Raw genomic sequence first — 27,862 nt, forward strand, 5'->3', positions numbered from 1 at the left:
AATATCAATGAAAATTATTTTACATATTTTATTTTACAAGAATTACTTATTCTTAATCATATTTCTTCAACACATCTATAACTCTTGGATTGAGTAAAATATCCATGTCCTTTCCCCATACCAGATCAATGTGGGTCCATTCTTTGTTTGGTACTTTATACACATCTACAATGTTAGGCAATGATGTAACCAGAATTTCCAGAGTCTGAAATTGTAATATTCTTAGTTCTGTTCTCATATGTAATTGTGTTCTGTTGATCAGCTTTGTTATACAGTGTGACACACCTAAGATGAAGACACCCCTATATCAGTTATTTTTGAAAGCATATATTTGATTTCTGGTACCGGCGTATACCTTTATGGGTCGCTCTTTTCGCAATATTTAGCCTGAGTGATAGCCTTAAACACAGCCTGTATCTGTAGAGTAGGGAGGGTGAGTGTAGGCCCACAGCACTTAGGCCACATGTGACCTATTGTACATCCTCCCGAGAAGTTTTCCTCCTAGGTCATCGTCTATCCTGTCCTCTCCAGGAAGGTGAACAGGTTACTGGGAGACATCTCCTTTATATAGGCAGATGTAGGCCAAGACCCGCCGAACACACACTATCTTATTGACGCTAACTCCGGACGCTCGCATAGGACATGCCTGACAGTTTCATGTTCTTGTTCACACATCCTGCATGGATGTGTGTCCACTAGCCCCATATTATGGAGGTGTGTCCTTAGTTGATAGTGGCCTACTGTTGAGCGTAGGCTTTTCCTGGTCATCGCCAGATATTTTTTCGGCGCCAGCTGCCCAAGGTGATCCTGTCAAGATGGCATCCTTTAATTTCATCCCACCTCCTTGGGGATTGAGCATTGGTGTGAGGTTTGGCTAGTTCTGCAATTGTCGAAGTCATCAAGCCGTAGGTGCCCTGGGTCCTAAAATTCTTAGTCCAGCCTCTTTCTTGGCTGAAGAGTCGGCAATGCAATTTTCTTTACTCCTATCGTGCCCTTTAAACCACCTCAGGATAATGTTATTATCTACCGAGGCTTTGGCTGAATCTTGGTGGCACTCTAGTACTAGCCCTGGGGTAACGCGTTGTCAGTTCAAGGCTAATAGGGTTTGTCTGCTATCAGTGCAGATTGTTATGTTTTTGCCAGCAAGGCCTTTCCTGGTTATTTCTTTTGTGGCGATTGAGATACCAGCTAGTTCTGTTTGAACCACGCTGGTATTTTTACCATTCCCCACTTAATCCTAGGCTTAGTGATCTGTAATACACTCCATATCCTGAGCCTTCTTTTGTTTTTGAGCCGTCTGTATAAATGCGTATTGGATTTCCAATTGACCCATTTCGTTTTCGAGGTTTACACCAGCTGTGCGCAATCGTAACATAGCCACTAACGCAACCTCCTTAACGTACAGGTCCAGAGGGGTCAGACCGTTAAGCCCAGCCTACTGCTTTTCTGCGATAAGAGCAAATTCTCGATATTTTGCTTCGGGTTGTAGATACCGAACTAAGTTATTTAAAAAAGTTGTTCAAAAATCGATTTTGACCACACATTCAATCATTATTTGAACAGTCCACGAATATTACCCTTCTTCCTGGTATCATATAAATTATGATTTGACTCACTTCTTATTAAATTCGATTCTTTTTTATGTATACAGGGTGTTTCCTAACTACGGTACAAAACTTCAGAAGGTGATTCTTTAGGTCGTTTTAAGAAAACAATCCTATGAACATATGTCCGAAGTTGCTACGTTTCTGAGATACAGGGCGTTGAAGTTATAAAATATCATAAATATCCTTACACTGATTTGGTTGAAATTCGCTACAGTTATTTGAAGTATTGAGGCGCTTATTCAGCACTAACTAGATTGAAGTTATTGGGTCCACTGAAGTCTCAGTAGACACCAGATCCAACAATATTGGGAAAAAAAGGACCACAACTATTTCGTCGCTTGTGTTTTCTTCATCTCTAGCTGCGGTATCAAGAAAAAATAATATAAAGCCATGCATATCACGAACACCTGTGACAGTGATAGTGTTGTCATATCAGTGAAAGTCAGAGTTGTCAATTAGTAGTGATTCCATCATAAATAATTTTACTAACGCTGAAATGGTTGACATGCACTTTATACGGGCTGTTTGTTAAACATGTGGCAAAAAATTAAGGGACTATTCTTCGGACTATTCTAAGGATATTTTGTCCATTCATGATTTTTGATAGGGCGCTTTGTTTCGAAGATATGGGGCGAAGAGACATTTCGACAACAACAATTTTGGTAATTTTAAAATTATTAACGTAGCCGAAATAAAAGTGTAGCGTACCACACTGGACCTACCTAGTAATAAAATTTCTAAAAATTCTGTTGGTACCGATCAACAACATTCCGATTACTACAAACGGCTGTAGACATTCAATTTGCTGGGTGTAACGCAATCAGAAAAGATCCTGGTGTTTTTGTAAGAGTTCGGGAATCGATTTGGAGAAGATTGGATTCTTGCATCGGAGCAGGGGATAGTCATTTTCAACAGTTCTTGTAGAATAAAAAACATTACATGTAATTTTTGGTTATAAAATAAAATATTTTGCGTTTTCGCCGAGTCGGTCAGGAATATCGGAAATTTGCAACGTATGGGATCTACAAAATCTTCAAATGTTTTTTTCCATATTTTCGGTAATTTGTGAAATGTGCAAATTTTTATATGAAATGTCAAAAATAAGAAACTGAGAGAGATATCGAAAAACGTTAAATACTACGTTTTGTAGATCTATACGAGTTCTATAATAAAGTTTGTGTTAGTTTTTTTGGAAAGAAAGGTTTTCGCTTTCTTCTTCTGTGTCTTTATACAAATAAATATGTGAATTTCATGAAAGCAGTTGTTTCAGGATGGGTTTTTTTTTCCAGTTTGTGCCTGAAAGTAACTTATTTGTATGATCTACACATCTTTGTGAAGAGTTTATTTTGAAATGCATTGCTTTCTTTCTTCATTCTTTCTTCAATTCAAGGTTAGTTGAACTCCGCAGAATGCTTCCAGTGGAAAAATATGTTTAATGTTGACTTTATGCCGGGCAAATGACTCATTTCATTGAGGATTATTGGGAAAATAGAAACAAACTATAAACCCCCTTAGAAAAAGCACCTTGAAGTTCACACCTTGCTTTAGTTGCTAGCCCGCAAATAGTATATTCGTTTACCTTGTGGGTCATTCACTTACATTCGTTTGTAATTCATTGTGTATGTACATTTCGTTTAAAACCAGCAGTTTGAATGATCTTCAAAATTTATATATTTCAAAAACACTTGCCGTGTAAAGATGAACTAGTTACCATTTTTCATAAATTTTCATAAATTAATTTCATGAAAATCATGATTATACTGACCTGGTCAAACACTGTTACTAATTACTATTTGTTTCACTACTATGAAAGAAGAAAATTGAAACTATGTAGATAAAGCCTACATACGTGATGAATTGGAAAAAGTTGTTATTTTTATCTGCAAGGCAATGCTGATTTGGAAAGAACAAATTTGAGCTTCACTATGATCATATGAATACGAAACTTTCATCGTTACTACACCTTGATAACCTTCAAACCTGCAGGAATATAACGTGATTGGCATTCTCATTAAATTTCATCATTATTATTCATTCCAACCTGGTTGGTCTAGCGGTCCAACCTGTTGTCCCCAGGTTGGACCGCTAGACCAACCTGGGGCCAATTTTACATATTTTATTTTACATGAATTGCTTATTCATAATCATATTTTCTTAACAGGTCTATAACTCTTGGATTGAGTAAAATATCCATGTCTTTTCCCCATATCAGATCAGTGTGGGTCCATTCTTTGTTTGGTACTTTATACACATCTACAATGTTGGGCAATGATGTAACCAGAATTTCCAGAGCCTGAAATTGTAATATTTCTTAGTTTTGTTCTCAAATGTAAATGTGTTCTGTTGTTCAGCTTTGTTATGCAGTGTGATATACTTAAGATGAAGACAACCCTATTTCAGTCATTTTTGAAAGCAGATATTTGACTTTTGGTACAGGCGCACTTTTCACAATATTTAGCCTGAGTGATAGCCTTAAACACAGCCTGTATCTGTAGAGTAGGGAGGGTGAGTGTAAGCACACAGTACTTAGGCCACATGTGACCCATTTTGCATCCTCTCAAGGAGTTTTTCTCCTAGGGCATCTTTCATCCAGTCCTTTCCAGGAAGGTGGACAGGTCCCTGGGAGACATCTCCTTTATATCGGCAGGTGTAGGCCAAGACTCGCCGAACACACACTCTCTTATTGACTCTAATTCCGGACGCTCGCATAGGACATGCCTATCAGTTTCATCTTCCTGTTCTCACATCCTTGTAACAATCCGAATATACGAGCATCGTGAATTAAAATATGTAGGCAAGAAGAACTATTAAATTGATCAATTAACGCGAGACGACTCGCGAGACCAATTAGCTTGATTAAGCGAAAACCCCGATGCGTTCTGTCCATCGAGAAAGATAAGAATTGGCGGCATCCGTCTAATAATCATAAAACTGTCAACAATAATTTATTATAGAAAAATAATGAGGGCAGACGGCCGCTTGAACAAAGGAAGTCGCACAGCTGCGAATTGCAGGTGTTCAGGTTATTGCCTCATTATTCTGGATATAAATACAGGAGCAAAATTTTGATTAAATCAGTCTAGTTTGACCAGTCAAGATGAGACCATCTCCGTCAATGAAAAGTTCACGCGAAGTTAATCCGAAGTGTTAATCAGTCAGTTTGATCCGTCAAAGTGTATGTATCTCCGCCGATGAAATTAATTAGTAACAATGTAATCAGTCTAGTTTGAATCATCGAAATTGAAGTGAACTCCATCAGTAAAAGTTCACGCGAAATGTTAGTTCGGTTTAAATGGGAAAATAATCTTTGTCAGTGAATTTACGTGTAACAAAAAGTATAATCAGTTGGAAACGAAGTTTCATAACCACCGATATTAATGCCGAAATAAACAAAGACCGGAAAATTCTTCGAGCTTAGAATAAACCGGCCCAAGGAAAAGTGACAGCAATTTATTACTGAAAGATGAAGTATTACATCTCATTTTTACGTGAGTATCATTCTAAAAGGGAAACCGAAATTTCTTTGGTAACCAAAGTGTAGTCTTTATGTCGAGAATAACGATCTCCGAAGATTTATAAAAAGGTGTTAGCACAGCCTCGTCTAATCTGTACTATGAATTGTGTGTAATGTTTATACCTTTGTTGACCATAGAAATTATGTCATACAGGTTGTATTATGGTTACGAAACGATGTTTATTTAATTACCTTTTGAAATAATTGTGCTATGAGTTATTTCTATTTTGGTTTTGTATAATTGAGGATCTAGTACAGGTGAGCAGAGTCCCAGATATGATAGCGAAATCCAATATTTTATGTGTGTACCACTTGTCATGGTTTTTATTATGTTAAAATTGTGTATTTGTTTATTAATACTGTTATACCCGAATGTTAACGATTTATTGATATTATGTGCCCTGTTGTTCAATTTGACATTGTAAAGTTTCAGAAAAATACAATGACCCCTTGTAAATGATTGGTAAACCTGTCGCACTGTATCTTGTGCATGAACTGGTGGGAAAAGTAATGATTATATATTGGTATCGTTTCTGCCTTGAGTTATCAAAATCAAGTAAGACGGCGTACACGCTTTTTATTTTAATTGATAATTGTCCGGTATTATACGTTTAGGTAATAACATGAACCTGATGTTCTTTGTTTTTGTGTTTGCTATTGTAATATTAGTTTTTAATTCTTATTCAATAAATGTTTAAAATGTACGTTGGTTTGTCATTCAGTAGGTTTATAACAAACATCTAGTTAACCAAAGAAACTTCCTACCCGTTTGGGAACAGCCGCTCGATTCCAAACAGGAAGTTTATTATTGTGGCATACTCAAGTCGTTTTTGAATTACCCAAAACATTTTTCTCCGGCAATACACCTCCCTTGCCGTAGAGAGGGTGAATTCTAGCGTTCTCTGAGTATGAAAGTCGGCTGGTTTGGACCACAGTATAAAATCAGGTTGGCGACGTGGTTCATTCTCTACCTATGGTAAGTTTCCAAAACATCAAACCATAGAGGCCCACCACATCCTGCATACAGGTGTGTCCACTAGCCCCATATTATGGGGGTATTTCCTTAGTTGACAGTGGCCATTCTGAAATCCTACTGTTGAGCGTAGATTTTTCCTGGTCATCGCCAGATATTTTTTCCGCTCCAGCTGTCCAGGGGGATCCTGGCAAGAATACACCCTTTGATTCAATCCCATCTCTTCAGGGATTGAGCATGGGTGTGACGTTTGGCTAGTTCCGCAATTGTCGAAGTCATGAGGCCGTAGGTGCCACTTCCTTGGCTAAAGAGTCGGCAATGCGATTACCTTCACTCCCGTCGTGCCCTTCAACCCACCTCAGAATAATGTTATTATCTACCAAGGCTTTGGCTAAATCTTGGTGGCACTCTAGTATTAGCCCAGAGGTAACACGTTGTCTGTTCAAGGCTAATAGGGCTTGTCTGCTATCAGTCCAGATTGTTATGTTTTTGCTAGAAATTCCTTTCCTGGTTATTTCTTTTGTGGCGATTGAGATACCAGCCAGTTCTGTTTGAACCGCGAGGATATTTTTTGCCATTACTTACTTAATCCTTAGGCTTAGTGATCTAGAGTACCCCACACATCCTGAGCTTTCTTTGGTTTTTGAGCCATCTGTATATATGCGTTTTGCATTTGTACTGACTCTGTGTTCTGTTTTATTTGTATTTTGTAGGGTTCATTAAACACAAACCTGAGTTCAATAGCATCACTGGTTGCCTGCAGCAGAGGTTGATCAGTAAGCGCTTCTCGCCATATGTTCAGCCTCAATTGACCCATTCCTACTTCGAGGTTTACACCAGCTTGCGCAATCGTAACATAGCCACTAACGCAACCTCCTTAACGTACAGGTCCAGAGGGGTCAGACCATTAAACCCAGCCTACTGCGTTTCTGCGAAAAAAGCAAAATCGCGATATTTTGCTCCGCGTGGAGATACCGAACTAAGTTATTTGAAAAAGTTGTTCAGGAATCGATTTTGATCATACATTCAATCATAAATTCTATTCTTTTTTATGCATACAGGGTGTTTCCTAACTACGATACGAAACTTCAGAAGGTGATTCTTTAGATCGTTTTAAGAAAACAATCCTATGAACATATGTCCGAAGCTGCTACGTTTCTGAAATACAGGGCGTTGAAGTAAAAAAAAACGGTATTTATAAAATATCATAAATATCCTCACACTGATTTGGTTGAAATTCGCTACAATTATTTGAAGTTTCAAGGCGCTTATTCAGCACTAACTAGATTGAAATTATTGGGTTCACTGAAGTCTCAGTAGACACCAGATCCAACAATATTGGGAAAAAAGTAACACAATAACTCGTTGTTTCAGATTAATCAACTAAAAATACAACTATTTCGTCGCTTGTGTTTTCTTCATATCTAGCTGCGGTTTCGAGAAAAAAGAATATAAAGCCATGCATATCACGAACACCTGTGATAGTGATAGTATTGTCATATCAGTGAAAGTCAGAGTTGTCAATTAGTAGTGATTCCATCATGAATAATTTTACTAACGCTGAAATGGCTGACATGTAATTTATACGGGCTGTTTGTTAAACATGTGGCAAAAAATTAAGGGACTATTCTTCGGACTATTCTAAGGATATTTTGTCCATTCATGATTTTTGATAGGGCGCTTTGTTTCGAAGATACGGGGCGAAGAGTCATTTCGACAACAACAATTTTGGTAATTTTAAAATTATTAACGTAGCCGAAATAAAAGTATAGCGTACCACACTGGACCTACCTAGTAATAAAAATTCTAAAAATTCTGATGGTACCGATCAACAACATTCCGATTACTACAAACGGCTGCAGACATTCAATTTGCTGGGTGTAACGCAATCAGAAACGATCCTGGTGTTTTTGAAAGAGTTCGGGAATCGATTTGGGAAAGATTGGATTCCTGCATCCGAGCGGGGGATAGTCATTTTCAACAGTTCTTGTAGATTAAAAAACATTACATGTTATTTTTGGTAATAAAATAAAATATTTTTCGTTATCGCCGATCTGTGAAATAAAGCGTTCTATCAAAAATGACCAGAAGACAAAATATTCTTAGAATGGTCCAAGGAATAGTCTCTTGAATGTTTGCCGCATGTTTAATAAATACCCTGTGTATGGATTAGCAAATGGCAATGCGTAAGTAGCAAGAAGAATTTACCAGGGCAGATATCTCAACAGAGTGATTCCATGTGGGAAACATTCAGGAAGCTAAATGCAAGATTATGTGAAACTGGGAGTTTCAATAAAAATGCATGTGGTGAAAGACCAGAAACTGTAACAACGCCTGAACTAGAAAAAGCAATACGTGATGCAATAGAAGATGATCCTTCAAATAATACCAGAAAGATTGCAGTGCATCTGGAAGTCAGCCCCAAAACCGTATTGACAGTTCTAAACGGAAACCTCCTATACTCATATAATATACAGCGCGGACCAAGCTCTACGGCCTCGGGATTTTCACCTAAGATTAACGTTTTGCAGGTAGTTGATTCATACGACGGCACATAATAATAATTCAAATACCTAAGTATCTTACTTAAGACAAAGCAAATTATTCACGAGAAGTAACCATAAAATTATCATCATTTTCATTAAACAATATTTTATGTTTCTGTTTTTATTTCCCTTAACGTCCCCATTATGCACCCCACCGTCCCCTAAGTATCTTATTTACGGCGAAGCAAATTCTTCACGAGATAAACTTTCACAATGACCATTTTTGGGCCGACGAAAAAAACAGCAAAAAAGTCAGTGTAGTTTTTCTTCTCAATATTGTTGGCTGTGGTGCCACTGGCCCCAATAATGTCAAATATGGAAAATTATCATGAGTTAGTTCAAATTCATTCAAGCGAATACATGAATTGAAAGATGTTCCAACCTCAACTTCAATATTCTAAAACAAAAACGCTCAGTAACCAGAATTCCATCTTTCAATATTTCAAGTTCATAGACATCGAAATTGATGCAGGGAATGATTGGTTAGTTTAATTCAGGAACTTGAATACGCAGTAATCAAATCAATATGAATGTGATTGAATATTGAGTATTTACTAACCTCTTTGGATACAAAAAGATCATTTTCTACGTAGACCAGAGCTACTGGAAATGTAGCTCGAGTTATGTTATATGAAGGTGGTTTTTCCAGACCGTATTTCTTCAGATTTTCTTTTTTCCCAAAATCAAACTGTTCGAATCTTCCTGAAAAGAATAGTTATTGTTATTACGTATCACACAAATGTGAAATCACATCAATGACACGATTATCTTTAAGAGAAACATTTACCACAACTGAACAAGAAATTTCACTAAACTTGGTCAAAGTATACTGACATTTGTATCCTTCGGATTAATTACGCGACTAACATTTTTAGAACACAAAGTTCTTTGGTCTTTCAGATAATGTGACACATAAAAACAAGAAACTTCAAAACAAAAATTGAAATTTTGAGAACGATTCTAAAAGATATGTTTATCATTCGCGGTTTTTTTGAGACACAAATCAAAAAAAATCAATGAAATTTTGGTTTGAAGTTACGACAGTTGGTTGTGACATGGTTTGTGAGATGGTTTGTGAGATGCGAAGAACTTTCATATGCAAACACCGTAGATTCAACACAAAAAAATTAGGTTTACCTACAAATGAATGATTTCTTTGGAATAATTTGATCCGTTACTTGATAAGGCGCTAATAACACTTTATACAATATTCATTATAAATACTGTAACAAATAGAAGAATTAACTGTCCTAAACAAATTTATTTCTGACAATATTTCACTATCACAAACTAATTTACATTCAAAACTCAGCCAGTAACGCTTAATCTATTTGCACTATTCGAATTCCTTGTTTAACCGCTCGATTCACTTTCTTAATTCAACTGCCCTCTCTGGATGAGAAGCCGGCCTTTCATATCGGTAAAAGTCCATCGTAGAATTCTGTAGTCTGTTCGGTACTGACCTAGAATTTTCGCGGCGGTTTTAGACTGCATTCTTTCGCGGTGACGTCATTTGTTTGTTCACTGGCCAGCATATCGGTCAGGGGCGGTTTCAGATTCGTTAAAAACGTTGGCTATATACTGTAGCTTCATTAGTTACATCATAGATACATAAAATTATTCTACAATGTGGATACAAAATAATTAGTTTAAATTGAAAGGGTATAATTTTGGGAGACATTAATTTTTAGGAAAGAAAGTTTTTGGCCTTCTACTTCTCCATTTCAACCAATTTCAAAAATTAACTATATACAAAGATGTGTAGATCATGCAAATGAGTAACTTTCAGACACAAACTGGAAGAAAGCCTTCTCGAAACAGCTATTTTCATACAAACATTGAAGTATACGAAAGACGAATATTTTCGAAACAAATACTTTTATGTAAACGTTAAATTATACGAAAAATGCTTTTCTCTATTCCGTTTGCATCCCAAACATTCGTAATAGAATCTAATCAGATATCATTCACAGGATTCCTACACAATATAATGAATGAAAGAAGTGAAATTTCACTTACATGAAACACTTTCATCCTCACTGCTACCTGTTATACATTTGATGTTTCGCCGTAAGACACTTGCCTTATCGGCTCTTCAGTAGCAAATACGGATAACAATATAAGAAAAAAACACCTTATTCGTTCATAATTACGACTTTTTGTCACAGAATGGATTGAATCCACCCATGTCATCGATGACAGTACGCAAATAACATTCATTCGCATATTGGATTATATACCAGCCATAGGAATCTTGTTTAAATTGAAACGATATATTTTTAGGAGAGAATAATTTTTGGAAAAGAAAGTTTTTGGCCTTCTACTTCTCCATTTTGATATAAAAACGAAAGGAAGGAAGCAATCAATTTAAAAAATTAACTCTATACAAAGATGTGTGGATGGAAGATTCCCACATGTTTTGTATCAAGGTGGAAAAGTAGAAAGACAAAAACGTTTTTTACCATTACAATTAGATACATGATTTCTTGTACACCGATAAGTCACCCAGACACTACCCAAATGCGAAAACTGTATAATTGTCAGCGGCTCGTGTGATTAACTGCAATCCGGCCAGTTGAATCAATTATTCACTGAGATATTACAGTTTGAAGCAGAATCATTAAAACGGGCAAAACTTTCGGAAGAACCAATATTTGTATAGGGTCATACCAAAGTTAACATTTTTTTCTTTGAATTTATGAACATTCTAGTTCAAAAGTTCACGTTATTATGAAGTATTATATATCTGTTGAAATGGTCTCAAAATCAACCTAAATCAACATGTTATTGAGACAGCGAGTGACTCTGATTACAGTTCACTTTTATAAACAAGAAAACAACTCAGTTGAATAAAAAATGTGTTATTGTCTTATAATTGTGTTGAAAGTGATATTTTAAAACCGTTACTTTGGAAACTGTCCACAGGCATATCAGTATCATTCATGTGATTCCACATCTTCTCAGTTTTGTATTGTCAATTATCATGAAATTTACCACGTTTGATGTTCTGTGCGTAATGAACCATCTGATTTGTCGACATTCCAGCTGGTGCCGTCAAAGCTACCAATGGGATGACTTTCTGTAAAAAAAAATCAAAGAGCAACCCTACAACATTCCTCACAAAAATCAATTGAAATTATTGAGCAGTTGATTCCAGCTGAATTAGAAACTATAGAAAAAGTGCCTTGAGGTATAATTCAAGACACTGGGAAGGTTAAGTCCAAAGTGAGTGGGTCTGTTCGACTATTCACAGCAACCCGCAAGGGTTTATTATGGCTCACACCTATTCACACTTGACTAAACAAATCCAGCTTCTTAACGAAGCGTTTAGTTTGTATGGTGAGTGGTATGGGGCAGGCACAAAGTATATGCTCTGCTGTTTCATCATTTTCCAAACAGAGGCGACACACACTGTCTTCCGACAGTTCAAGTCTCTGTATATGATGATTCAAATGACAGTGACCTGTAAGAAGACCTGTTAGACATTGCAGTTCATCCCTACTGTAGTCCAACTGTTTGGTATCAAGCTTCGAAAGGCGAATAAACGCCTTGGAGTGAGTCAGTCCTGGAAGATTCTGCCAGAAATCTATGAATCTTCTTGCCATCCAGGTATTCAATCATTGTTTGGCGGGTGCTTGCAGCACCCTCCTTTGCAAGGGAGTCAGCAGCCTCATTGCTTTCCAGGCCAGTATGGTCAGGAATCCAAACCAGAAACAATCTGTTAAGTCTTTCTATCGAGGAGAGTCGTTTTTGGCAGTTTGTTATCAATTTAGACGTTGCTCGGTAGGAGCCAAAAGCTACCAACGCCGCTTGACTGTCCGAGAATATTTCTATTGACTTGTGTATGAGATTGGAATCTTCCAATCTCTCCGTACACAATTCAGTAGCTTAAATTTTTGCATGAAATACACTCTCATAAGTTCCTAGGAAGGTAGATATCTCTGATCTGGGTCTGCGAATGAAAACACCTGCACGTGACACTGATTGCAGTTCAGTTAGTTACTGAATGTTCTAGAAAATTCTTACCGTGTCGAATTGCTCGTGTTCGATTCCTCCAAGTATGAACATGACGTATTTGCAAACAAAAACTGGACTGAATTTATGGCCACAGATACCATAAAAAATTTTGTGTGATGTACTCATTGAGATAAGCGGGGGTAGCTTATAAACTCTGAGAATTTTGGCAAGTAACTGAAAAAAATCTTATATTAAAATCAAATTATTAGAGAATATTTCATCTATGAATTTTTTGAATATCCACCAACATCTTTAGTAACAGCCAGTTCAAATCTTTGACAGTAGTCTCTTTATTTATATCAAGACACTCAATAAACTTTAAACGTTGTTTTGCCACATAAATCATTTCTATCAGAACAATAACACTCACAAATAATATAAATCAATCAATGCTATAGTGTGTGCAATATTTTTCGTTAGTCCATGTTCAGCTAACACAAATAAAGTGGATGGTTTGCCCACTCGAGAGCATGCCACATATAATTGTCCGTGTTCAAATCCAAGCCACAGAGGACATTGTTTGGCCTTGATACTTATTAATAGTTATTGCAAATGTGAAGCTAATTGGAAATTGCACACGTTTTAAATGAACTGGCACATCTGTAGGAATCTGTAGGATTCGACAATGTTTTTCATGAATTTTTAAATGACTATTCGTGTTCTGCTGCTCAGCCGTGGTGTATTCAAATTAAGGAGCTATCCAACCTTCAGTTGTATAGTATGCGGTGATATGCCTGGCAAATACAATGAGTTCAAAACCTTTGTTGGATAATTCACAGCTTCAGTAGCCTGTGAACTGTATCTAAACTCGATGGATAAACAACAATAGTGGCTGAAAACGTATAGGTAGTGAGAGAAGGGTTATTGTGTGGCAGAGACATAAGGAAACCGGCCTTGTTCTCATCCCTACTCCGTGCTGTTTACTGAGTAAAAAGTGACACCGGTAGACGCCTGGCGGGAATAACTGATCAGGGTTAAAGATGATTAAATTACTAAAATGGCAATTGAAAATAGGGGTCAGTGATAGAAAAATATTGAGGGATATATTGTAACAAAATTAAGAATTAACTGTCTCAAACAAATTTAAACAAAACACTTAGCAACCAATACTTAATTTATCTTCACTGTTCCAGTTTTTTGTTCAACCGCTCGATTCGCTTTCTGAATACAAACTCTCTCTCTGAACAAGGAGTCGACTTTTTATGTCGGTAACGATCGTTCTAGATTTCTCTAGTGGTTTCGGTAATCATCTATACTTTTCGCGGCAGTTCGCAGTGAGTCATGTGTTTGCTGGTTGATATATCGGTCAGGGCTGGCTTCAGATTCGTTACAATATATAATTTTTTAATGCCACATCATAAAAAATAAGAAAGAAAAATTTTGCCAAAAAAAAAGTTTAGTGGAGGAACACCCTTAGCACTTAAGAGTTTGAAGAATAGATTAAAATCAATTCTTAGACCTACCGAATATGCATGAAAATCGGTTAAGTTCATACTATAATAAATCACCCACCTGACTTATAATATAAAATACAATTACTTGTCTTTTCTAAATCTATCACCAATTACTTGGTAGTTATTCATTTATGGGATGAAGAATGTTTTTTCCAGTTTCGAATGAATAAAAAAATTCCCAGCGCCGTATTACCTGAAAGTATTCATAGAGAGGTAGTAATAATCTAATCAATGGATGTTTCGGTTTGATAATTACTGCAGCTGGTCCCAATGCGATCATCACCTTTATTTTATCATTATATCTCACTCGCTCTGAACCCATCGCAAACAAAGTCGTAGTTCCTTGACTTAAGCCAACGTAGTGTAAACTTTTTCGATTTGTCTTGTCCAAGATGTAGTCTATTGTAGCAGGTATATCAAAAACTGCGATTTCATGCCACCTGTGAAGTGAATTGGATGTTGGATCAAATACTCGCTCATCCATTTAATTGATAAATGTTTCCACATTTGTAAATCGTTTTTATACATATAAAATGGTAAATAAATTACAGCAATCACAAAAGGAATGTCCTTGAAAAGGTGTAGCAGGAAACCTTTTTTTCATTTTAGACAATTTGGCTTATTATCACATTATCTTTGCGTGGCCGAGGGCGAAAGTATAGCGGGGATTTCGGGATTTACTAAAGCGCGGCAGATTATTATACAGGGGGATACCTTGTACCCGGTTAAGTACCTCTACCAAATATGAGCCCCATATATAAGGCCGCCTGTGAGGGATAAAGGATCAGATTAGTAAAAAAAAATTGATCAACAGAAATTCTCGAGTGCGTCAGATTAAGGTAGGGTGAGTTAATTACCTGCTAAAAAGTGTATATTCCAGTAATCTGACAATTTGAGAGTGACGTGAAGAAAGGGGAGGGCAGCAAAGTTGTAAAAAAATAACGTCATTTCGACATTCTCGAGCGTAGCTATTTTTTTTTTATTTTGAAGGAAATAATTCAAGGATAACGAAAAATATATAATCTGACGATTTCCGCAAGCCGAAATAACAAAAATTTGTCGATAAAGTTTAATGCGTGCAGCTGTATGATAACTATATTTCCCTCTCCGAGTTTCCATTCCTCTATTCTCTATTCACTTCTTCTCTATCTATGACTCTCTCACTCCGTCCCCACTCTGAATTCTGTTGCCATGACGACATCACAGCTGATCACAGAGACATAAGAACATTTTCAAACTTATACAATATATAAGTTTGAAAATGTCCTTATACTTAGGACGAAACTGCAGTAACGTTAGTTACAAATTAACGTGGTAAAAACATAGAAAGTTTCATTTCTCATTTCTTCATTAATTGATCAATTGATTATAAAATATTAATTTTTTTCGAGCATTTGTTTAACATTATTTTCTTATACATACAATTATTCCACTTAAAAACATACACTTATTTATTTGCATGCTATTTCCTGAGCTTTTCAATTGACTAAGTTCAATAAATTAAAAAAAAAATATTGTTTTTGTCAGATTAAGTGAATCCCTCTAGATAATCGTCAGATTATGAGACAGCACGTCTAAAACATAAAGATGAACGATATATATCTTAATCTGACGCGCTTGAGTATTTCAAAATGGCGAATCTTTTTAGCACATTATAATAATGGCCGCGAGTTTGCGTCAGATCGAAATCGTAAGATTATTGAATGAGAGCTTTTTTTTTGTTGCACTCAACACCTCCTTAGAAAATCTAACGCGCTTGATCAATTTTTTTTTCTTTTCACTTACATACAACCACTCACATCATACAAACGATCAGATTAACATACCAACATTATTAAAAATACGTAGGACATTGATGCTATCAATATCTGACGCACTCGAGTATGTCCATGCAACAGTATTTTTTTACATATTTGAAAATCTATAGCCGCTTCCCCCACCGATGAAAAGGTATATATTATAGAACATTTTTTTCTTCTTATCATCTAAGCTTTGCAACCTAATATGTCTCAATGACGCTCGAGTAAATCCCCATTTTGCATCGTGGGCTCCCCTGCTATAAGTGTGGTCTGGAAGTTTTAGATCAGTTCTGTAGAAGTGTTATCTTGCAACAGTTTACAAAAAGTGTACTTGTCTTATGTCAAGGTGACCTGTTTTTGTATATAGTTTTTCATTTGAGAAAATTTTTTATATATCAAGCGGCCGTCGCTTTTTTAACAATAATACTAGTATTTTTCGTTCGTTATTGTTTTAAGCCTATTCAGAAAAAATGTCTTTTTTGTTCGATGTTCTTCAAAAGCATATTTTTTAGTTTTTCAAACAATATTTATTGTTTAAGAACAAAACATTTGTAACCGTTCAGTAGTGAACTGATTGTGTGAAAATCTTGAAATGAACATTCATTCAGGAACTTGTTAGATATATATATATATATATATATATATATATATATATATATATATATATCTTCATTATAATAATGTTAATATTTATTTTAATTTACATACTTAGCTTACGTGGTAGTAACTATAGAGATAGCATATTATTATTTCATATATAGGTGATTGAAATTCAAAGCAACCCTAGCTATTGGAGATTACCTAATTTTTTGCCAATTCTCTCAGAAGATGTTCCTATTTTAATGTGAGATAGCATGTGATTTTTGCACCAGGAGGTACCTAATCCTTTCACTTGAATATTCAAACCAAATCTTTCATAATCGCTGGATAGGTCGTGCTGGGGAACAGAGTCATGGCTAGATAGATCACTAGTGAACCGATTGAAACTGAGAAAGAATTGCGAAACCGCTTAAGGCACTACTCACACGGGGATACTGAAATCTGCGATACTCAGAGATTTGGATACTGAGAGACCTGGATACTCCGATACTGGGAGACTCAAGTTGCCTGTCATCCTCACACAGTCGCGACTCGGGTTGCTAGTATTTAGTTCCCTTCAAGCTGCCGAAGAGGTGTGTTGTTGTCGTGGTATTGTTCTTGCTTTATAATATGACTAGTGATTCAAGTAGTGATGAGGACATCATCATCCATTATTACAACCGATACAGGAAAAGGAAAGTGAGAAAGATGTGGTTACATCCCTACATAGAGAAGAACATGAATTGCCGATTATTCGTTGCTGCAAAAGAATTACAGGAATCAGATTCGAAGTTCCTCGCATTGTACAGAATGAGAAAGAAGACTTACCAAAAACTGATGCAGCTCATTGCTCCAGCTATTCATTATACCAACACAAACATGCGAGAATGTGTGAGCCCTGAGGAACGAGTTCTTATTACATTGAGGTAAGTGAAAGTGACAAAGTATGAGGAATGTTATTTTTTCAATAGCTACATCGTATTATAGTTATTATTTAACAATGTACATGTTTTTATTATTTTCTCTTGCAATTTTTGGGAAATATAAACATATCAATTTGAAGGGTCTAATACCTCGCGGACTACGTCTTAGTATTGTTGGGAAGTAGCCAGTCCTATCTCCTCCATCGTTGCTGTTTGTATCGTTTGCGAAGTGTGCATGGGTACCGAGGAACATGGAGAGGAAGAATATGAATAGGGTGAAGAAAAACCCATTAGAGACTGGTCCTGTGTTGACCTCAGCTCATCAATGAGGTGTAGGACTCTACGTCTAAAACCCCTCATTTGGATTTCTGTCAGTGGCTCGATTTCGGGAAGTAAGCTATCAAGAAATAGTTTTTTTGCATCAGAATTTCTTGCGTGATTGTCAAGTTTTCGCCTTTTGGCGTCCATATAATCTTTGAATGACTTGTCAACATCTGTGAGCGTCTGTTGTTTACGTTTATTTTTAAACGCCGGAGTGCTCACAGATTCAGTCGTTGAAGGTGTACAATGAGGTTTAATTAGTGGAGGAGAAGCACACCGACTGTAGGAAAGAGGGGGTAGGGGTGGAGGTGGTGAGTGTGAATCTTCTTCCTCTTCAGGCAAATGGTGTTGCTGAGATGGGTGTCCAGACAACTGTTGAGACACGTCAGATCTAGATGATGGTACAATGGGTACTTCAGGCAAATTTCCTTCAGGCTTCCCCACTGTTCGTGGGGAAACTGATCGCAGGTTTTTCCACTTCTCCTTGCACTCTGCAACTGAACAAAAATTTTAAAAATGAGGACTGCCGAAAAATATTAGAACATAAATAACCAATAAGAATAACATGCTGAAAGTATTATTTCATCTTATGTAACTACAGATACATGAACATTATTATCGATCTCTTGCAGGTATCTGGCTACAGGGTGTACTTTTACATCGCTGGCATTGTACTTTGCGCGAGGACAGAGCACCGTTATATACATCGTACGTGAAACTACCCAACTCATTTGGCAAGTATTGAATCACACCTACATGCCAGTTCCAAACGAAGAGCAATGGAAAACAATTGCTCAACGTTTCTACACACTGTGGAATTTACCTAATTGCTTGGGAGCAGTGGATGGGAAGCACATCCGCATCGAAAAATTACCTGGGACAGGTTCTACCAATTTCAACTATAAACAGTATCATTCCATTGTACTACTGGCATGTAGTGATGCCGATGGTTTTTTAACCTCCATTGAAACTGGTTATGCAGGCAGAAATAGCGATGGAGGAATATTTCGTGCATCAGTTACTAAACAGTGGATTACAAGTGGCCTATCACACTTGCCATCACCTTCAAGACTACCTGATGATGAAAATGAGTGTGACTTCCCGTACTACTTTGTTGGTGATGAAGCATTTCCATTAGCAAGGTACCTGATGCGGCCCTACCCTCAAAGAACTCTTGATAACACAAAAAGAATTTTTAACTACAGACTGAGTAGAGGAAGGAAATGTGTGGAATGCGTTTTTGGAATGATGACAAAAAAATTTCAAGTCTTGAGCAGTTCTATTCGTTCCCGAACCACGCAGAGAGTCGTTGACATAATTAAATCAGTTTGCATTCTGCATAATTTCATTCGTAGATGTGAAGGTATTCAATATCATAGTGATGAACCACAACAAAACTTCACCACTTCTACTACTCTTGTCCCTTCAAGGAGAGACATTATACTGCATTCTCGGTCCACTGCTTATGATGTGAGGAACTATTTAGCAAATTATTTTCTAACGCCACGTGCTTCCCTCCCATGGCAATGGAAATTTTTAATTGTTTGAATGTGCATCATTTTACTCTTCATCTCATTTCATGAGAGGAATTTAATTGTATTCTCTGAAGTACCTAAAATAATATACCTATATTGTTCTATGGGTTCATTTTAACAAAAAGGTGGAACTTACTTGATAGATTAACATTCTTGGCTACTTCATTCCACGCCTTTTCCGTAACATCTTTTCTGGAATATTCTTTCAGTCTATAATTATAAAGCACAGGAAACTTCTCCACTTCGCCGACAAACTTTACGTTGAACGCTTGCTCGTTCATCGCGATCACGCAACTGAGGGACTAGGAGACTGGCAAGCCGAGTCGCCGTGTCTCTGCGTCGCGACGTTGCCAAGTCTTCGATACTGGAATTTCCCCATCTGAGCAGCAACGTATAAAAACACTTGCTGGGTCTCCGAGTCGCTGCGTATCTTAGTCGTTTCGCGACTTGAATATCCCCGTGTGAGTAGTGCCTAATAGTTTTCTGTGAAGCAATAAGGAATACTCCAGGAATTTCTCAAAGAGTACGCCAGTTGATGAGGAGAGCTGAAGCTCTGAATAATTGATGAATAGTACTAAAATTATAAATGTAATCGTATAAAAATCTTGCCTCAAATAGATTCTTCGGTTACCAAAATTGTGAAATTGAGAATGAGAGGAAAATCAAATGCATTTTCTGTTCTACTTCAAAAATCGTGCCCCGGACGAAAAAAGGCAGGAGACCATTTCTTTATAAGAACATGATTTTGATGAAAAATATGTTAGGATTGTTAACAGAGACGCCACTGATGAACATCAAGAAAACCATGGTAATGTATTTTTATACTACTTTGCATGTACCAAATATCTTCCCAAATATCTCCTCATGTCTCCACAAATATTTCTGAAAGTGCCAAAGCGCTTAGGGGAGACATGATTTTTCTCATTGAATTCCATCATCCTGTTTTTCATAAATCAAGCGATTGCGGACCTATGTTCATATATGAAGAATTTTTCTTAAATTACCCAATATTTATAATTTTCCCAGAGAAAAGACATGCCAATTTTGGACCAATGAGAAAATATTTCAACTTATTGAATATCATTGAGAATTGGGAATTGAAAAAATTCAGGCATCTACTGGATGAATGAGAAAACAATAATCCGGGTTTCAGTTGATTATGCTCTAATTGATAATTAATTTTTTCTACTTGAACAGTAACATTACGATAATTGTTAAACAACACATCTGAGATTTTTTCTCTTTTTGCAGCTGTTTTTGAAAGGTTCCAGAATGGATTTCTGTTGGAAAAATTAAAAAATGTTATTTTTCAATTTATCAACAATTCACCTAGGCAAAAAAATTTAAAAATTTCATTATTCATCAAAAATAATTTTTTCTCCAATATTATCGATTATTTTTTTTATGGTCAGAAGCCACATGAAAATGATTTTACAAAAATGTTTATCCGCTATTGTTTTAAAAATTATTAAACAAATGCGCTGTTTATAAGATAATAATTTTTTTGAACATAATCTTGTCGTTCATAGGGGCGCGACCGCTGTTTAACGGACACACAGATTATTTTCAAACAGAACGGATTTCAAACTTTTTCTGATCTGGTGGCATCCACTTTCGCGCTACTTTAGCAGGACCATTCGTTATAAAATAGCGAACGAGATAATAGGATATACCGTCAGTTCAGATTCGAAAACATTCGCAAATTATATATTGAGCAAGATATTCAAAATACTTACGAAAATTTCCAAAAGTCTCTATCTCTATCAGGGTCTAATGTTTTGTGCTTCAGGGAATGCCAAGATCCCCGTGCATTCAGCAACCATACGTCGAAACCACAGTCTGCCAACTTATATCCCAATGATTTTTCAGGCCCCATCCATAGGAAATTTTCAGCAGATCCTCCCATTCCATGACTGAATAAAACTGGAGTTCCGGTTGATCCGTTAAGCTGATTTTTGCCTCTAGGAATTCGGTGGACTGTCAAGAAGTAACCATCTTCAGTTTCTACTTCATGAGTTTCCACAGGGAATCCATTACTTGTTATAAGTTTAGTCTGGAAAGAATTTCAGATATGCGTTTCGTGTGAAAAGTAAAGATTGAAGAAAACAAAATCCAGGCTGGTGTGCCGTGGTTGAATGGAACCTGAAATACCAAACGTTTCGGGAATTAGGCTTTCACCGAAGCACTGGTTGAGGTATGTAGATAACACTTTCGTTGTTTGGAGCTATGGAAAAAAAGAACTTCAGAACTTATCACCCAGTTCACCATGGACTTAGAAGAGAAAACCTCCAAATTACATTCCTTGATGTTTTAGTCATCAAGAAAGGTGACCAACTAGGCCATAAAGTGTACAGTATGAAAACACACACAGATCGATACCTACATAATGGATCCAACCATCATGCAAAACAGGAACAAACCATCATCAACACTCTAGTGAACAGAGCTTTGAGAATATATGAAGAAAGGTACGTCGACGACGAGATGAAACACCTAACAACTGTGTTACCAGCGAACGGCTAACACAGAAAATATGTAATCCGTGCTACGCGACCAAGGGAGGAGAAGAGATGGTTCAGTTATCAAGGAAGGTGACCAACTACGCCATAAAGTTTACAGTATGAAAACACACACAGATCGATACCTACATAATGGATCCAATCATCATGCAAAACAGAAACGAACCATCATCAACACCCTAGTAAACGGAGCTTTGAGACTATGTGAAGAAAGGTACGTCGAGGACGAAATAAAACACCTAACAACTGTGTTACAAGCGAATGGCTAAGACAGAGAAGACATAATCCGTGCTACGCGTCCAAGGGAGAAGAAGAGAAATTCCAGTGAAGATCAATCCCAAGGCACTGTCTATCTGCCATACAGAGAAGGTGTCACCAACTGAATTGGGAAAATTCTGTAGAAAGAGAACATCAACACCGTCTTCAAATCAACGAAGAAAATATCGGAGTATCTGAGATCAGTAAAAGACAGCAGAGAACTACTAAAATCAGTGAAATATTACATGATTCCATGTAATTGAGGTAAAGTCTATGTCGGTCAGACGAAAAGAAGCATTGGTACCCAGCTAGTTGAGCACAAGCGAAGTTGTCGATTGGGACAGACCGAGAAGAAGTTCCTGTTTGAGAATACCGAGAGGTTACCAACGTCAAATCATTGTTCAACAAGAATGAATTAAGAAGCTATAGAAATACACAAACTCCGAAAGAACTTCAACAGAGAGGAAGAGATAACGTACCTATCAAAAATCTAGCACAAAGCAATAAAAATCGCCAAAATGGGGCCACGTCATCCAAATCGCGCGGAAAGTATGCTGCGAACCCGCCATTAGTGAAAGTGCGCGGTAAATCAGCACTAGATACGTCAAGAAGACTACTTCGACCATGCCAGTGAAGATGACTGCCGCCGTTGCAGTTGAAACTTTTGGAGATTATAAAGAAAGAAAACCACGGCAAAACCCGGAAGCCGATCAAAACATCGAACGTTTCATCTGTGACTACAAAAGACATCATCAGTGGAATGTGCGTTCAAGAAATCGAAATTTTCAGCCCATATATTTTGAAAATCACGTCCTTAAGATAAAAAAGGAAACTTTTTTCACGGATGGGAGATTGAGAGCTACTTTTCTACTTTGTAACGGAATAATAGGCACTGCGCCTTTCATTCAGCAGAACCCTAACTGAAATTGAATCGGTTACGTCTCTCGCCTAGAAATGACCGTAGGAGTGTTAAAATGCAAGAACATAACGTTAAAGATTTTGAACTGGATGAAAAGAAATACAGCGAACCTGAAAACGCGTAGTTCAGATTGAAGAATTACTTTTGATGCAAAAGTGTTGAAAGCCATAGGTTGTCCAACAAAGATATTCAAAACAAATATTGATGTGTGAGTGAGGTGAGTTGTATCGAATTGACTATGTGTTAGCTTCAATGAGGAGTGCTTATAATCTTTAAGTATTGTTACATCCTCCATCTAAAATATTTCACGGTTTCAGCTCTGTTCAATCCCCAATCATCACCGAATAAACTGCATACGCCAGAATTGCATCATTTAATCCTCTCTGTCGAATTGACACATTTTTCCGAAACCCAGTTGAACTTAAAAAAACCTTTTTGAAGTTCCACTACAACTTGGCGCCCAACGTGGGGCAGAGAGATCTTGAGAAACGATGAAGAATGTAGTTGGGAACTACCCTTTGAGAAATAGACTGCATTCAATGCCAGTAAATAACACAACCACGGACAGTCTTGGCAGTAGTAACCCAGAGAAAGAAAGTACAGCGATGGAAATCATTTCAAAGATTAGATACGCAGCTGGTAATGTAGATGGTCAATAAACACCAGTACCCACAAAAAATTCAGGTATGACACGTTTTTCTTTGATAAACAATCATCTCCAACACAGGAACCCACTCCAGCAAAAAGGAAATGGAAGTTTGAATAGAGACATACATCATTTGAGTAATTGTAGTGAACCATTCGTGAATTACAATAGTAATAGTCTTTTGGAAATAATTAGTCAACAGAATGTTTGTACACCAGTCCGTGATAAGAATATCGTTGCTGCAGGACCATTTTTGCGGCAAAATAAGATTATTGATAACTTTTTTTAAAGTTCCGCCACAACTCCTTTCATCGTTCCACAATGATCGCGGATGTTTCGGGATTTTTCCGAATGTTTCAGATTATTCTCGAACATTTCACAGCATTCCAGAATGTTCTATGGTGTTCTAGAATGTTGTGAAATGTTTTCGAGTACTCGAGAATGTTCTAGACTGTTCTATCACTTTCTAGAGCACGGTCTACAGGTAAAAACAGGAACCTTCTTTTCAAAATAGACGATGTGACACTAGTCATATATGCAACCATACATACCCTTGCAAAGCTGGGTTGTATAGCTAGTAATAAATACAATTTTAGAAATAGAATACTATCCAAATTTTAAAAACGCTACTGGAAGTTATTATCTGGTATCTGTACAGTAGGGAGGGTGAGTGTAGAATCACAGCACTTACGCCACATGTGACCCATTGTACATCCTCCCGAGGAGTTGTCCTTCTAGGTCATCGTCCATCCTGTCCTTTTCAGAAAGGTGGACAAGTCACTGGGAGACATCTCCTTTATATAAGCAGGTGTAGGCCAAGACTCGCCGAACACACTCTCTTTGGAAACCTTGAGTTATCTCACGGTGGTCTCCGTGAAGGTTTTTGAAGGTGCAGCGATATTACTGTCATTGCGTAGCTTTTTCAACCTTCTCGGGGTTCCCTGCGTAGAGGTGCACAAGTGAGAGAGCTTTCCTGCAGGGGCAGCGGGTTCTTTGCCTTTATTCAAGGTGGAGCTTTTGGCGCCCTCCGCAGGAAGTACCCTTGTTCTTGAAGGTGATCTGCTATGTCCAGCTTCATTCCAAGTGGTAGATTGGGTAGACATTTCTGTTCATTCCCAGCCACCGCCTTAGATTGAGGTGAGCACTTCTGTCCAGCCTCGGGATTGGATTTTATTTTTGTTGTTTCTGTTGTTTCATTCATGTGTGTTCCCACGAGTAGCAAAGGAAGAGTTGATCACCTCTGGCAGAGCCCCGCATTACCAGAGGTAGGCTGATTACAATGAGGTTTCGCCCAGTTTCCCAAGTAGATCGTTTTTGACCGCATATCACCCTGCGGCCATTCAACTGTCGGCACGATTCCTTACACCTTAGCTTGGGTAGGCTGGTCACCCTACTCATTTCTGCCACTGAAGTTAATATTAAACAATATAACTCTATTGACTGAGTCAGTCGTTGCGTAAACTTCGAGATATTCGTCCTCGCAGTCAACGCATATACGACTGAGGATGTCTGCTATAGTAGCAGACGAAATGTTTGCTACTACATACACTATTGCTACCCTACACCATTCAACTCCAATATCAAAAACTACTTATTCAAAAAGGTATTGTAAAGTGAGGTTAACAATTCCTAATTTACAATCTTTTAACGGGTCATGATTAACAGTATTGCCTAATATGCGCCAAACTAACTGACTGTTGTAAGACAACAGCATAGCTGGGGCACCAGTCAATCTGATAATAACACTGATGATCTTCAAACATGACTCAACCTCTGACGGAAGCACCGAACTCTTAGGAAGGTTATTATAATATTCATGCAGTCATTGTTCACTGTGGTCCTGGTGTTGAATCAAGTCATTATTACGCATTGGTCAAAGACGATACAGACTGGTGTGAGTTTGAAATATTCTGGCAATATTTATTGGAGACTTTGGAGATACCCTACACTTTATTCTATGAAAGAGAGGACATTGGCAGATCAAGATCTTCAGATGATATGGTGCTGCAGGTTTTTCCGGGTTTTCCTGCAGCTGAAAAAGTAAATGCGCCACTGGAACTACTGAAGTCGCCCCGGAGCGCCAATTAATTTTTGTTGTTGTTCCATAATTTCATAATTTGTATTACTTTCTTTTCATGTGTGTTTCTATAATTAAAAATTGAAGGAAATAATTACATTTTTCAACTTCAATTTCTTTTCATTCATTGGTACTGGTCCTAAAAAAATCAACTCTTTTTTGTGTCTGATTGAAATTTTCTATATATATTTATGTTACAAAAAATAAATTAGTAAGACTTACTATGATTTGGAGATCTTCTTCGTTTTCTTTTCCTGGTACCCCTCTTAGTGAAATCAATAACATAAAAATCAAAACGTTACCATACATGACTGAAATCTATATGGTTATTCGTGCCACTGTTGATAAAAACTATGAGTTTTATCAAATTTTGTTTCGCTTATATTCACAACTAATTAACATAATGAAGATAGTATACAAAACTGGAGCTCCGAAAAGTTATTATCAGGCTTCAAATGATTGTGACAAAAAACCAATTGTTAAATGAATAAATTTTCAGTCCCCTTCTCGGGAATCGTTTAGGCATTATAATAGTCGTCAATAACTATTCTAACACGGAGATATGAAAGTTGATAAGCTAGTTCAACACAAGATGCAATGATTCACCTAATAAGAGAAATTTACGATTCTATGGATAATGGTAAACCATGTCTTTGTGTCATTGTTGATCTGGTCAAAACTTTTGATACGGTTTCACATAAGAAATTAATAAAGGTAATGTAAAACATTGGTTTCAGAGGGACATCGCTGAAATTATTTGAAAGCTATCTCTCTGGTAGGAAACAGTGCGTCAAAATAAATGAAATACTTAGTTCTCATTGTATCATAGAATCCCCCAAGGACTGGTGTTGGAGCCTCTTCTATTTATTATCTACTATTAGGTTACCATTATTAGGTTCGCTGATGATACAGCCGTACTATATCGCGCTGATACTTGGAAAGAATCGAAGTACAAGGTTGAGGGAGATTTCATAAAAATTGTCAGTTGGTTCAAGAGCAGGTTGCTGACAATCAATACAAAAAAACTCACTTTGTACCTTTCACTTATTTCAGCAAAAAACTTGCCAAATTACACTTCGTTGTAAATCCATAATGGCAATGACACAATGAATATAAATATGAAAGAACATATAAAGTATCTTGGCATAATAATAGACAACAATGTAAGATGGAATAAGCACGCAGAATATGTTGCGAATGAAATAAAGTTTCTACTGAACAAATTCAAGTTTTTCGAAAAGATTTTTGACAGCTACGAACATTACTTATATGTCAATCTAGTACAGTCACATATCAACTATGGAATAATTGTGAGGGGAGGTATTACTGATAATCATCTCGGGGTTATCAATGCCACTCAAAAATTTCTCATTAAAATTATTTTCAATAGAGATTATACCTATCCGTCTGAAACGCTTTTCTAAGTCTTGCAATGTGTCATAAAAAATATGAAACAAAATTATTTTCTGTGGATCACTTGCACTATACTAGATTCAAGCAAAAAACCTCAAGGATACTCAAAAGTCCACGGCCTCCCTGTTGTCGGGGGAAGTACAACAGTCGAACGGACGATTTGGGATGCAAACTCCTTTAGAGATGCATCATTTTTCGGGTCTTTACGTCGAGTTGATACAGCTTCTCGCGAGTTCAGTTCACTACTCCAAACGAGTAGAGTAAGATTGGAACGGCAAGCATATTTGTTGCAGCAACTTTGTTCTTCCTCAACGGTTCCGATGACCAGATCTGTCGAAGTTTGTGCTGATACTTGCCGCGGAGAGAGTTTTTCACTGATGTTACCTCTTGTGAGTGGCGTTGTTCCACCCCGTGGTAAGTATACGTCTCTCCGGCATCCAGGTGATGTAGAATGCGTCCATCTATTTCGAGATGGACCATTGTACATTTGTCTATCCCGAATTTCATACTGATAGCATGCGTGTACTCTTCCACCACCCTCAAGGAATGATGGAGATCCTTCTCTACAGAGGCATAAAGTTTAAGATCATCCATATAAAACAGATGGGTGACCTTGTGCCTCCGGTTACCGGGGGTGCCACAGTTATACCCTTGAGTATTTCTGAGCGCAACAGATAATGGCAATGGTGAGATACAGAAGAGAAGGTAACTGAGGAAATCACCCTGATATACACCCCTTCTGAAAGTGACTCACCCTGTTTG

At 37.2% G+C, this 27,862-nt stretch overlaps 1 protein-coding gene and 1 long non-coding RNA gene across 4 annotated transcripts in view; one reads left to right on the top strand and one right to left on the bottom strand.

Annotated features, from left to right (window-relative positions):
* Positions 1-14: 14 nt before the first annotated feature.
* Positions 15-26,025, bottom strand: LOC111508560 (lipase 3). 3 transcript variants are annotated; one of them, XM_074182113.1, is made up of 7 exons: positions 25,910-26,025; positions 21,005-21,321; positions 14,305-14,551; positions 12,667-12,831; positions 11,635-11,719; positions 9,200-9,342; positions 15-205 (listed from the first exon to the last, which is right to left on the bottom strand). In XM_074182113.1, the coding sequence occupies exons 1-7, from the start codon at positions 25,994-25,996 to the stop codon at positions 53-55; spliced, it is 1,197 nt and encodes a 398-aa protein (XP_074038214.1). In that variant the 5' UTR covers positions 25,997-26,025; the 3' UTR covers positions 15-52. The 3 variants fall into 3 exon arrangements, with proteins under 3 accessions (XP_074038214.1, XP_074038213.1, XP_074038215.1); XM_074182112.1 differs by lacking the exon at positions 15-205 and adding an exon at positions 3,742-3,900; XM_074182114.1 differs by lacking the exons at positions 15-205; positions 12,667-12,831 and adding an exon at positions 3,742-3,900.
* The window catches only part of LOC141485422 (uncharacterized), a 42,927-nt gene continuing 18,960 nt past the window's right edge, over positions 3,896-27,862 (top strand). The window contains exon 1 of the long non-coding RNA XR_012467196.1: positions 3,896-5,095. This is a non-coding gene — a long non-coding RNA (uncharacterized lncRNA). The remainder of the gene's footprint in view (positions 5,096-27,862) is intronic.

The sequence above is a fragment of the Leptinotarsa decemlineata genome, unplaced genomic scaffold, assembly GCF_025532065.1.
Source record: "Leptinotarsa decemlineata unplaced genomic scaffold, Ldec_3_MD MMD2_tig00026328_RagTag_RagTag, whole genome shotgun sequence".
Classification (NCBI taxonomy): Eukaryota; Metazoa; Arthropoda; class Insecta; order Coleoptera; family Chrysomelidae; genus Leptinotarsa; species Leptinotarsa decemlineata.

Bases quoted from the DNA above. Each gene is read 5' to 3' on its own strand.
- LOC111508560 (XM_074182112.1), bottom strand. From the start codon at position 25,996: ATGTATGGTAACGTTTTGATTTTTATGTTATTGATTTCACTAAGAGGG. The intron at 11,720-12,666 runs GTAAGAATTTTC...TTTTTTTTACAG, and splicing joins AACACGAGCAATTCGACACG to AAAGTCATCCCATTGGTAGC. The intron at 9,343-11,634 runs GTAAATTTCATG...TATTCTTTTCAG, and splicing joins CGCACAGAACATCAAACGTG to GAAGATTCGAACAGTTTGAT.